The sequence below is a fragment of the Merops nubicus genome, unplaced genomic scaffold (assembly GCF_000691845.1).
Source record: "Merops nubicus isolate BGI_N331 unplaced genomic scaffold, ASM69184v1 scaffold19777, whole genome shotgun sequence".
In the NCBI taxonomy this organism is placed as follows: domain Eukaryota; kingdom Metazoa; phylum Chordata; class Aves; order Coraciiformes; family Meropidae; genus Merops; species Merops nubicus.
Window position 1 is genome coordinate 1022 of NW_008619870.1, and position 11806 is coordinate 12827.

Here is an 11806-nt window from a genome sequence, read left to right on the forward strand (position 1 = left end):
TGTCAAGTACAGCATTTTGGGGGGGGTCTAGTTCCACACAAAATGGAAGACTCTCTAAAAATGTACCCATTTAGTTGCTGAAAAAAAGTGGTAATAAAACAAAAGTCCGTTTTAGGTTTAGTGGTGCAACTATAGGTTTGCAGTTACAAAGACTCTTCCCTGATTATGGCCCTGTCTTACAAACTTTCCAGTCAGTGCAAGGGAAAAGAACCACAACACAGGACAGGTAGAATTGGCTGAGTCACATCAAACCTCCTCCACAACGGACTGACACAGGGTGGACGACCTAAAGCATTCTGGAGACAGCTGTAGGTGTGAGATAACCAACAAAATAAACCATTTGTGAAATGCCTATTTAAAAAAATAAAAAGAAAAAATATTGGAAAAAAAAATTTCCCTTTTTTAGACAAGTTTGCACATTCCACTGTGAATGGAAAACTTGAGTGTCAGAACGTTTTGCTGACAGAATTAACAGTACAATAGAGTGGTGTAAGGTTTTTTACATCTCAGGTTTTATACCATGTGAACATATTCCTCGTGCAGTCAATATATTAGTGAAGGTAATCAATACCTTCCTACTTCCTATTTTGTGGCAGCAGATAGATGTGATGGGCAATAATGAGAAAAGAAAAAAAAAAAAGCTTGGAATTAGGATTTTTTTTTTTGTATGCTTTTGTCTCCACTTCTTGAACACCATTTTTAAAGCTTAGCTGTCTTTAACCAGGACTAGCAGGACTGATACTGAGCAATACTTGCATCCCAGACAGAACATTGAAAGGTACACTATATTCTGAAGGTAGCTATGCTGTATTTTCCAAGTGGGGATCACAAAATCCCTCCTTAGGCTTCAAATTCCAACCCTAGACCGAGTTTGTGACCACCTGCGTTGACGTTCTTGCCATCCAACAGAGCTGACAACGTCAGTTTGATACCTGTGAGGAGAGAGAAAAGGGAGAGAAAAACCCCAACTTCAAACTGGGAAGGAGCTTTAGGTTCAGTGTCTGTGCTGCTGCTTTAATTTATTGGGTAGCCAGGTTAATGTAATCTGGCAGCTGGCCCTGTAAGGACTGGGCATTTAAAAAAAAAAAAAATTGAAATTAATTTGCAGATACAAAATCTTTCTGAATTATGAAAGTTATAATACATCACGGTGATAGATTCTGCTTTTTATCACTCCCAGTAATTAAAGCCCTGAGTCACTTCACTGCTGCTGGTCTACTGATTAATCTAATTTTAGAGTCTGGTATTATGAAAAATTGGGACCTTGATACATACCCACCTTTCTAAACCACTTTAAAACCTTAGGTGTGAAAGGCCTGAGCCCTGTCTACTGTAATATCTCATGTCAATCTGCTTGGTGTTCTGGCAGCAGATTTATTAAGCTACATTAAAACCAATTTTACAGCAGTCAGATTGTTCTCTCCTTGGACCAAGGGACCTTGAGAGTGTCACATTTTCAAGCAAAATAAACTCAGTAATAAGTAAAGGCATTTTTAGTACTTTTAGAGGGCTCTTATCTGTGAAACACCAGACTGTAGATTTATTTTGGATGGACATAAAAGTGTGTCTGACTGGGGAGTGGATGGTGGTCTGTAATAACTCTGCTTCCAACAGACATTCAAAATTAACAGAACAGTCCCCAGCAAAATTCATCACTGGCCTCTTCCCAAGCAGAACAACACTTAAAACCAGTCACGTTTTGCCAAAAAATGAAATCTGTTCCTTCAAGATTAAAATATCACTGTATTAACTCTGAATTCTTTCTGCATAGACTTACCTGGCTTTAAAGTCTGAGTATATCCCAATCCGATCAGACTGGAGTTGTTCACTTTAGCCTTAAAGAGAAAAAAACACCACAGGGAAGTCATTTAGCATCTTTCTTCAACTCTTTGCTTGAAAACTAAGAAACATCTTTTAAGCAGGTAAAGGACTTTATGGTTTAAAGCACAAAAAATTCATCTTGCCATGACATAAATCCAAAACCTCAACGAATCTACAGTCGCTGTAGAAAACGATGGGTTTATTAACTGAGTTCATCATTTTTTTCCAGACAGAAAATTTTGCTTTGTCAAAAGCAGGGAAGGTTGCTCCACATTTCCCTCCCCAGAGCCTGTCCCAAACTTAGGGAAGCATGGAGGCAAAGCACTCACAGAGAAAGAGGCGTCTGGGTCGATCTGGTACTTGGCGGCTATTCCGAAGCGCGTGTTGCTGTTCCCCGCTGTCCAGGCCAGGTTCACGGCTGTCTCCAGCTTCTCATTCACCTTCTGGTAAATGGAGCCACCAAATTCTGTCCCATCATTCCTGGAAGGAAGACATCAGTCTGGGTTTAAACAGCACTCCGGAAGAGTCATCTTTCTCTCTTTCCAGTAAGATCTGTATTTGCAGAACATTCACTTACACCTCATTTAATATCCCTGTAACAACTAAGGCATTAGGCCAGATTGGTTATGAAGTGGGTTTTAAATGCTTATAATTCATTGATGGCTACTATATTTCAACAATCAACTGATGAAACTGAAAGAAAAAAGCCATGACAAACTAGCAGAAACAGACTAATGACGACAGCTTCCAACTTTCCCTCCTCTCTAGCTGGGAGTCTCTAGTACAGAGATTTATTCTTCTCTGCAGGTCTCTGAACTAATTCTCCTCCCAGAGAACCAAGCCTGAATGCTGCCTCCTCACCGTGCTGTGACCAGACACAGAGGCACCATATCCCAAGTGAAGACACCAATTTAATGCCCAAGCCCATCAGCTTTTGCTAACAATACCATTTACAATAGTCCTTATGGTTCATCGATGCCTCTGCACTAGAAACTTGAATAAATCTGATTTTACTTTGCAGAGAGCAGATCACAGAAGAAAAAGGAAGAGTCTTCTAAAATCCTTGGCACTCCTTGGAAACCAGCAAGCATCTGAATTGCCATTTTTGTTCATTTTCTTAAAAGAGGATAGCAATATATTACATAAAAAAGGCTTTAAACCACAGGAAGACTTCTGCAAATAAAATACTTATGGTTATTTCTAAATGATGAAATAATTGTTTCCAATTCTTAGGGGATACCAAATCTTTAGTGATTAAAACAATGGGCAGCTTAGAATATTTCCACTTTTCCCCCTCTGGCCAGATGTTCCTTAGTTCCTAAGTCTCAAAAGTAGTGGTGCCCACTGAAAAGTTCAAGCAATAGCAGCAGCTTTTTAAATGATTAGAGCAATCGTTCCAGAAAAACACTACAATACTTACTTCAGATAAGACTGAAGCTCACATATAACTGCATGTGCTTGGCTCTCAAGAAAAGGAGGGATTAAAAAGGACTGAGGAGAGCAGGTTACACAGGCAGATTTTGTGCAAGGTTCCCACACAGCTCTTCTTGACCTGCAACATTAGGGGGGGGGTGGTCTGAGCTACGCTTAAAAAACGAGGAAAGTTGTATTTAAAACTAGAAATCATCCAGCCCTACCTCCTTTTAGCTATTCCTTATCACTAAATAATAATTTTTTTTTTTTAATAGTCAAACCTCCTTTTTAATTCTAATAGTAAAACCAGCACTTTTCAGATGTAGATTTAAAACCCCACATTATCCCCCTATGAAAACACATTAAGGAAGGCAACTTGCTCGAGTCCCCAGAATGTCTGTGCCACGCCAGGAACACTGATAATTGCAGATGCTGCAATTATCAATGATCAGCTCTGCCCCAGCACCCCTGGGACACCCAGGTCAGGGATAGGAGTTCCACACACAGCCGTTGCTGGGGTTATAACAAAACCCTGACACCTTTCAGGGCTGAAACACATCAAAGACCTAGCTATGAATAACAATAAATTAGATTTCTATTTGTATGACACATTTATGCTTTTGCCTGTCAATTAGTAGAGTATGAGCACTAAACATACAAACAAGGCTTCCCCTTGAAGATGATTTATCATCCACATACAGCAACAGCAACCTACCAAACAGACCCTCAGGGATCCAAGAAACAGTACAGCAAGATCCGAGCCCCTGCTGCTCTTAGGAAGTCATTTTCTGCTGTTGCTTTAATTAAAAGTGATAATAATGGCAGCACTTTAGAGCAAAAGGCAATAATATGATGTTTTGAGCTGCTGTGGTATGACAAAGCACAGTCACTGTGCTTGAAGGAATGACTCTGAGGGGAGGGGAACCCCACGCAGTGCGATGGAAGTTTTCTGCCCACACTTTTGTGCTTTGGCAATCCTTCAAACAGACCGTCTGGGCTGTGAAGGTTCAGCTGTTCTGAGAGACAGCGTGAGCTTCCGAGGCCAGATTTCTGCACCAAGGCATGAAACAGAACAGAAAGCCTTTGAGGGAGCAGCTTGGGAAGGCAGAAGAGTTGTTCAGGCCCCAAATGGGAACAGCCCCTGATAGGTCTGCTCCATGTCAAACAGCCAGTTACCCCAGGGAATGGGAAAGGGGGTGGGGGGAATGGATTAGGGATGGCTTCATCTTGAAAAACTCTCTTCTCCAAAGGCATCAATTGCTTTTTTAAGAAGAAAAAGAGAGAGGAATTAAGTTTTTAATGTAATTTGGTCCTGGTTTTGCACTGTTAATGCATTCAGAAAGGAAAAATGCTTGTGGAAATAGGTTACTAGGAGTTATCATACTAAACCAAACCTCTAACCACATCCCTTCCAGTGCTGAAACAAACCCAGTCCATACCTCTTCCATTCATTCCCTTTTGCCTGCTCTTGTTCATCCTGATTAAATTTATCATCTACACATCAAACCAACATTTTGACACCAGCAAAATGAAGGCACTGCTTTTATTTCAACTTTCACAAAGTGCATTTTTATAACCCACTTGTTTTATTATTCTATTGATAGCTTCTAATAATCCTCATCTGTTAGATAGACACTGGATGCTTGGGTGCTCAGTGGGTTCCAGTTCCTTCCATCATGCACTTCCTCACCCACACAATTCAAAAAAAAAAGTTAATGCAGCTAAAAAGGCACCTTAAATGAAGAAATATTTTCAAATCCACCATTCCTTCTTTCACCACTGCTTAAACTCCATCCCTTTCATCATTCTAGCAAGCAGCACAATCCTTTCAAGTTCCTTTTTAACACCCATTTGGCAGTACTTACACATTAGTATGAAGCTGGAACTCATCAGTCTTATACCCAACAGCAAAGTTGCTCTGGGTTACTCTAGACTTTGCTGTCTCAAAAGTCATTTGGTAGCCAGCCAGCCACCCCTCGTAGCCAAGCACCAGGGCTCCACGTATTGAGGGACCAGCAATGTCAAAATCCATGTCACAGCCAATGTTGATGTGCTCTCTCTTGTACCCTGTCTTGACTTTAGCACTCTTCTTCCTAGAGAGGAAAGAAAGAATCTCATCTCTGCAAAGCACCCTCACAGGCAGCAGTGATTCAACCAAATCAGTTCCTTCAACTCCACCCGATGGTTTGGGAAGTTTGGTAAAGGCAGGGAAGGAATGGACACTGCAGCAGTTTTACTGGTTTGCCACAGGGAGTCAGTAGTAGCTGGCCTGGCCCAAACAATTTTTAGACAATCCTAGTGAATTGGGTAATTTACTGGGACACACATCAAGAACTCACTACTTTACTTTGTCTCCAGCTTCTTCAGATGTTCCAGAACATCTCTGCTGCCAGGGAAGAAGGCTGCTTCAGTGGCCCTGACACCCTGTTTTTTCCTCAGGACTCTTTAGGCTTAACTTCCTAAAGAAGTTGAACATTTACAGCCATTGGAAAGGCTGCCAGGTCAACACAGAAATAAACTTTCCTGAGTCTGTTGTTTCTTTTTATACTATTGGCCAGAAAAGTGTTTTTTCATGTGTCCTTTGTTCAGTTTACATCAAGGCTGCAGACCTTCACAAGGCCAGAGTTACATCTAATATTCAGCTACTCTTATATAAGATTTTTTTCTTCTCTTTTTACCTTACAAGTGTCTCCTGTCTTTGTCCAAATCTTTTACTGAACACTTTCTGGAAAAATCAGGCTAATTTAGAAGTTCAAATCAGCCTCTCACTTCAGGCAGCTACAAGAGTCTCCAAGAGCTGTATCAATGCCATATCAGACCCACAGAGAAATTGTGCTCATTATTATTATTATTTTGGACTTGGGAATTTCTTGTGTTTTCCAAAACCAGAAGTAAAGAGCAGGAGAGCCAAAAGCACTCAGAATTAGCTCATCTGCAACTTCTACAGAAGTCAGTCATGCCTTTCCCACCAGTGTCAACAGGGACAGAGACAAGCAAACACAGAGCACTCCTAAAAATGACTTTCCCTGTTGGAAGCCTTGTCACAGCCACCAAGTGGTAAGGAAGGGGGAGAAGCATCATATTCAGGCATGATGCATCCCTGTCAACCTAAACCAGGTCACACCAGGATTGACTCTCACTTCATTTATTCCAATTATAACAGTCCTCCCACAAGGGAATTGTTGTAACTCAGCCACTCCAGTGCCTGTGAAGTGCCTACAAAGTAGCTCCAGAGCTGGAACTTGTCATCCTCACACAGTTTTTTTTTCTTTTTTATTTCTTTAAGAACCCTACCAGCTAAGAAATAATTACCAACAAACCCTAGAGATTATTCTGGTTGAGAAACACAAAAATATCTAGTTACTGCAGAATTAGGAATGGACTGGAAGCAGTTGATGATGCAGGATGTGATCCAGAAGACAGAGTGAAACCTCAATGGGGAGCACAGCCCCAGCAGCCTGCAGCTCAGTGTGCTGCTCTGGGAAGCTAACGTGCAGAATATTTTGCCTCACTGGCAGCACTGCCTGCAAAAAGATAATCAGGGGAAAGAAAAAAAAAAACAAATACACCAACATCTAGACCTACAGCTGCTGCTTAATCCCTCTGGCCCACATAAAACGTGGCATCCAATCGTTGTGTCAGAAATCCTCCTCCACCACCAAGGCAGGCTGCAGGCAGCAAGAATTCAGATGATAAATTCAGCTTGGGAAGAGCCCAATTACTGTGTCAACCTATTAGAGCCATGGCCAACTGGCTCTGGGAGCTTGTTAAGCTTTGCAGGACAGCTGACTTGTTTAGCACTTTTGTTCAGACAGCAGCTCATCCTCTGACACGGCCAGAAATACACAGCAGGGGTGCAAACAAAACCTTCTCTTCACACCCCACTTCTGACTATAATTTTCACATTACTGCATTTGAAAGTTTGCTTGCTAGGATTAAAAAGGGATTGTTAATACTAAGATTAAATCAAATCTAGGTGATTTCACCAGGCCCAGGCTGATTATTCACTCTGTCAGTATCTTAGGACAGGAATAAAGAAGCAAGATGGCATTCTGGAAAAATAAACTAAAAAAATGCCTTTTTTTTGTCCCTCAAGCTTACTCACTTCTTACCCAGTGTTAGGAGAGAAGGAGGAGTCAAAGGTCAGCTTCAGGCCACGTGCAAGCTGAACAGAAAAGAAATTCACTGGTTGGATTCAGAATTAGAGACTGACATAAGTGAATTTTCAAATGGCATCTTTTAGGCCAAAACTTACCTGATCTTCAAGAGTAATCTCAGTGCCTAGTGTGTTGTCAGTGTTCCACTTTTCTGTGAACATCAACCCATATTCCACCCACTTGTATTTTGTTTCCAAACTACCACTAACTTTGCTGGTTTCTGAGTTTGCTGAACCTGAGCTTGTAAATTCCTAAAAGGAAAAAAAAAAAGAAACAAAAATGTCACAGTTATAATAACATACATATTTGCAAATAACAAATCATAATAATTTGCAAAATAACTTGCAAGGTTATATATCTGAAAAATGATAAGAGGAGGGAAAGGGATTCAACTTTTAAAAGGAAATACCCAGCAAATACAAGAACACAGAAATATTGTGGATTTCAGTGTGTTTCCAAACTCACCAGTCCATTTTCAGACTTTGTTTTCAAATCAAGTTTTATTAACCCAAAACCTAGAAGATGAGTAAAAAACATCAATTACACATGTGTTAATTTGAAAAGCATTTCTGATTGCTTAAAACTCCCTTCTAAATCACCTGTGGACTATTAAAAAAATTAATCAAGGGCACAGTTATCAAACCACATAGTTTTATGAAGCAGATGACACAGCTTGTAGTCTCTTCAGATAGCACTTGACTGACTAATCCTGCTGACCCCAGCAACATAACTGGGACCAAATTCAGTAATAATGTCTTTATTCATAAGCAAACTACTGACATGAATGATTCTATTCAGGATACAAGGAACCAGTCAGATTACAACACACGATTTTCTTTCAAAATAGACAACAGTCCTATGGGGAACAGGAAGAATTTTGTCAAAAGAATAGTGTTAGCCTCCCTTATCTAGACAGCAAGGGCAATGTGAAGCTACAAGAAAGAATCCTCTGGATTCTAATGGAAATTATTGGAATATTTATCAGAAAAAAAAAGTAATAAAATCTCTATAGTTTCAGGAATCAAACTTATTTTGGCTTTATTTACCATATCCCTTGGTGAAAACATCTCTGGCAGATTTGCCCAGATCAGCATAAGCAGGTGGAACAGCCATGATCTAAAAAAGAAAAAAAAAAAAAAAGTTAAAAAAGGGGGGAAATCAGTGTTCAGTAACTTAATTAATTGATGTAACCAAAAACTTATTCCCATTTCAGCCAGTTTTATTTTCTATCCACGACCTATCAATTAAATCCAGCCTGAAGAAAGCACCTGTAGCAAACAGTGTGATTTGATTTTGCTAATTAACCAGCAGAAGCAATTAACATGCATTTGCCACGGAGTATGAGAAACAGGCTGCAGACCAAATATATATTAAAAGAAAAAAGAAACTGTGCTTTCCCCAGAGTGAACTGTTGTTCTCTTATCAGTACAACTGCATGAAGGAACAACTTGGGGTTTTTTTGAAGCTATTTCTGGGAAACATCCCTCCTGTTACAAGAAACAAATCTGTGCATTCTGATGCAAAGCATTAGTGCCCCAAGTCAGCCACTCAGGAAATCTCACCAGGACAAGCCTCTGGTGTCAGGAGCATCTCTCTCCTAATCCAGAGCAGCAAATGGGTATCATTTAGGTTAGCAAAAAAAAAAATCAACAAGTGGTCATTCGCCTGCTTCAGTTTGCTTTGACTTTGCTACTGCTGTTAAGGGGTTAAGATGTCTCCTTAGACATTATCTTTAAGTGTTTCTCTGTTCATCAGCTGAGGAAAAAAATGAGCTTGCTGAGGAGAGAAATGAAGACTGAAGGGATGCTGGGCTGTGAAGTCAGGCAGTCAGGGGCAGCCAGGTAGCCACAGCCCTGTGTCAGCAGCCAGAGGCAGAGTGGAGCTCTTGGCAAAGCCTGGAGGAAGGCAGCAGCCTAGGGGTGTGGACACCACAGAGCCACCTCTCTCCATCATGTTTTCTTCAGGAGGGACAGCCACAGTGCCACGTGGGATCTCATCTGCCCATCCTCAGAGAGCCCTGACCAGCCTTAGTTCAGGGGCCTCCCACAAGAAATTTTCTGGCATTCCTTTTTCTCTGCCACTGTGAAAACTGTGTCATAGTTTATGGAGGAGAAAATGGGATCCTGAGAGGAGCAAACCAACCACATCTACTTCCTTATCCATGAGCAGTAAATTGCTCTAGGGAAGCAAAGTCCAACAATCTGAAGTGGTGTATGCTGCCTTTATAGACAAGACTTCATCATTTTAAACAAAGCAAAGGAGATAAATCATACTTATCAAGCAGGTCCTCACAATAACAGATGTTGCACTGAAGTTCCATATTATTAAACTTTTCAGTTATGCAAAAGTAATAAGCAGCTTATTACATAAGCCTGCAAATGCTTTAAAAAAAAAAACAAAAATCACCTGGCAATCCTTACTCTGGACTCTCCAACGTTAGCAAAAGCCTCTTCCTTCAAACAGCAAACAAAACACAGCTCTGAAGGTGAGGGGGGCACCTCAGAGCCCTTCTGGCTGGAGACTCCAGCAGCACCAGGCAGGGAGTCTCAGCAGCCACTCAACGCCTCCAGCACTCCACCCAACAAGCTGCTGCCTGTTCAAGCAGGATATTGCTGTTGCATAAATGAAGAATCCCTGTCCTAGAGGGAACAAAACAGACCTGGTGGCTAAATAAAAGACAACAGTGTTCTCAGAAGATCGATAAGATAGGACACAAGGGCACATGTGATGATGTAGCTTCAGTTGCACAGAGCACCTGGATGTATGTCATCTCATTCCAGTTATAGTTCAGTAATAAGATACAGCCTCAAACACATAAGCAGCTAAACAGTTGAGGTAAAAAAACAAAAAGGGAAAATAAAATGAAAAGCATTCCATATTCCAAAGCAGTTTTAGCTGCTTTTATTAGACCTAAATGCCTCTCTTCATTTTTAGTGCAAATGAGAAAGCAGGGATTTAATGTTTATACACAAAACCAGCCTTTAAATAAAAAAGAAAACTTTTTTTAAAGGGAAGAAAGAAAAAACACACACACAAAAAAAAAGTATTAACAGATTTAAGTAATTCCTTTGCTCCTTATTAAAGTCACTAGAAGCAGAGTGTGATGCCCTGTGTGGAGATCATCCCTTCAAGGCAGCACTCAGGAGAAGGATGGCAAGATTCACTCAGGGCTGTGTGTTCAGGAAATGACTCGTCTCTGCCAGAGCTGCCTGGTCTCCTGAGAACCCTCTGATGGGTATTTCCATTTAGCATCATCAAAAATTAAAAATCTTAAAGACCCCTACACTTGAAAAATCAAATAAGTGTCACTTTGCAAGATAATGCCCTGCTCTGCCAGCTGCACTTTGGAATCTGCCAGGTATATTGCATCAAGATATTTGAGTCACTTAAAATATTCTCTTGAAGACCTAACCCTGCATGCTTTTGATTTGGATTTTGTATGTTATGTTTTCCCCTCATCCAAGCCCATCAAGCCAAGTTTTGCTCCCACTGATGTCTGTGTATCTCCTCTGGATGGGGCCAGGCTGGTCAGGGGATGATGAGCTCTGACAGGCTGCTCCACTGCTGCTGTCTGGGCTGGGGCTGGAGGACAGTGGGAGATGGCAAGATCTCCACTGAGGCAATTACTATAATTAAGGGACAACACTGAAAGCCAAATCCCTGCTGGTTGTAAGGCAAATCATGCCACACACACACAGAAGGAGGTGTCTAAAATTGCTGAGTGGGGAGGATGCTACGAGTGGGGTACTGGGGTTCACCTTGGTGTTGTCAGCAAGAACAAAAACCATTCCTTCTGTTTGCACTGGCTAATGGGAAGCCTCTCGTTTAACAGATGGAAAACAAAACTGATTACACCCTGTGCGAGTGCAGGTTGTAAGACAAGCATGCTTAACAGGGATTCAAACTCTTAAAGGATCAAGGAACGGCCGTGACCAAGTGCCCTTCCTTTTCACCAGGGGGATTCCAGCCCATTAACTCAGATTAGGTGAGGGCTGAAGTGAATTTGTTGCTTTTATCCTTGTCCAACTGTGCAAATGGCTCCGAGTGACTACGTACCTCCACTCCTGAATACACAAAATATGTTCTTCAAAAAAATAGCTTGATTTTCTTGAGTAGGGGATTCTGCAGCACACACAAGGGATGGCTGAAGCCCACCTGACCTGAGGAGTGAGCTCCAGGTGCTGCTGTGAGCACCACCTCGATGAGTTTCTCATAGGAATCACCCTTTGGAGCTGCAGGAGACAAGTGCCAGCCCTCGTGAGAGCTTTGTTTAAGAAGAAGTGCTTCCAGCAGGCCAAATCTGAGTATTTTCCAGTGTCACAGATGGCAAACTTTTCACCCTGCCATGCTGTTCTGGGCAATTAAATCAAACCCAGCCCAACAGGCAGCAAACCCCCGGGGTGCTCCTGGCAAAC

At 41.4% G+C, this 11806-nt stretch overlaps 1 protein-coding gene across 1 annotated transcript; it reads right to left on the reverse strand.

The window, feature by feature from the left end:
- Positions 1-464: 464 nt before the first annotated feature.
- VDAC1 (voltage-dependent anion channel 1) lies at positions 465-8504 on the reverse strand. Its single transcript, XM_008943959.1, has 8 exons — positions 8438-8504; positions 7857-7906; positions 7490-7642; positions 7347-7399; positions 5100-5327; positions 2151-2301; positions 1778-1835; positions 465-932 (listed from the first exon to the last, which is right to left on the reverse strand). Exons 1-8 carry the CDS (start codon positions 8502-8504, stop codon positions 841-843), a joined length of 852 nt encoding a protein of 283 aa, XP_008942207.1. The 3' UTR covers positions 465-840.
- Positions 8505-11806: the final 3302 nt, after the last annotated feature.

Coding starts and splice junctions, on each gene's coding strand:
- VDAC1 (XM_008943959.1), bottom strand. CDS start 8,504: ATGGCTGTTCCACCTGCTTATGCTGATCTGGGCAAATCTGCCAGAGAT. Junction 7,643..7,856: donor CAAAGTCTGAAAATGGACTG/GTGAGTTTGGAA, acceptor TTTTCCTTTTAG/GAATTTACAAGCTCAGGTTC. Junction 933..1,777: donor TACTCAGACTTTAAAGCCAG/GTAAGTCTATGC, acceptor CTCTCCTCACAG/GTATCAAACTGACGTTGTCA.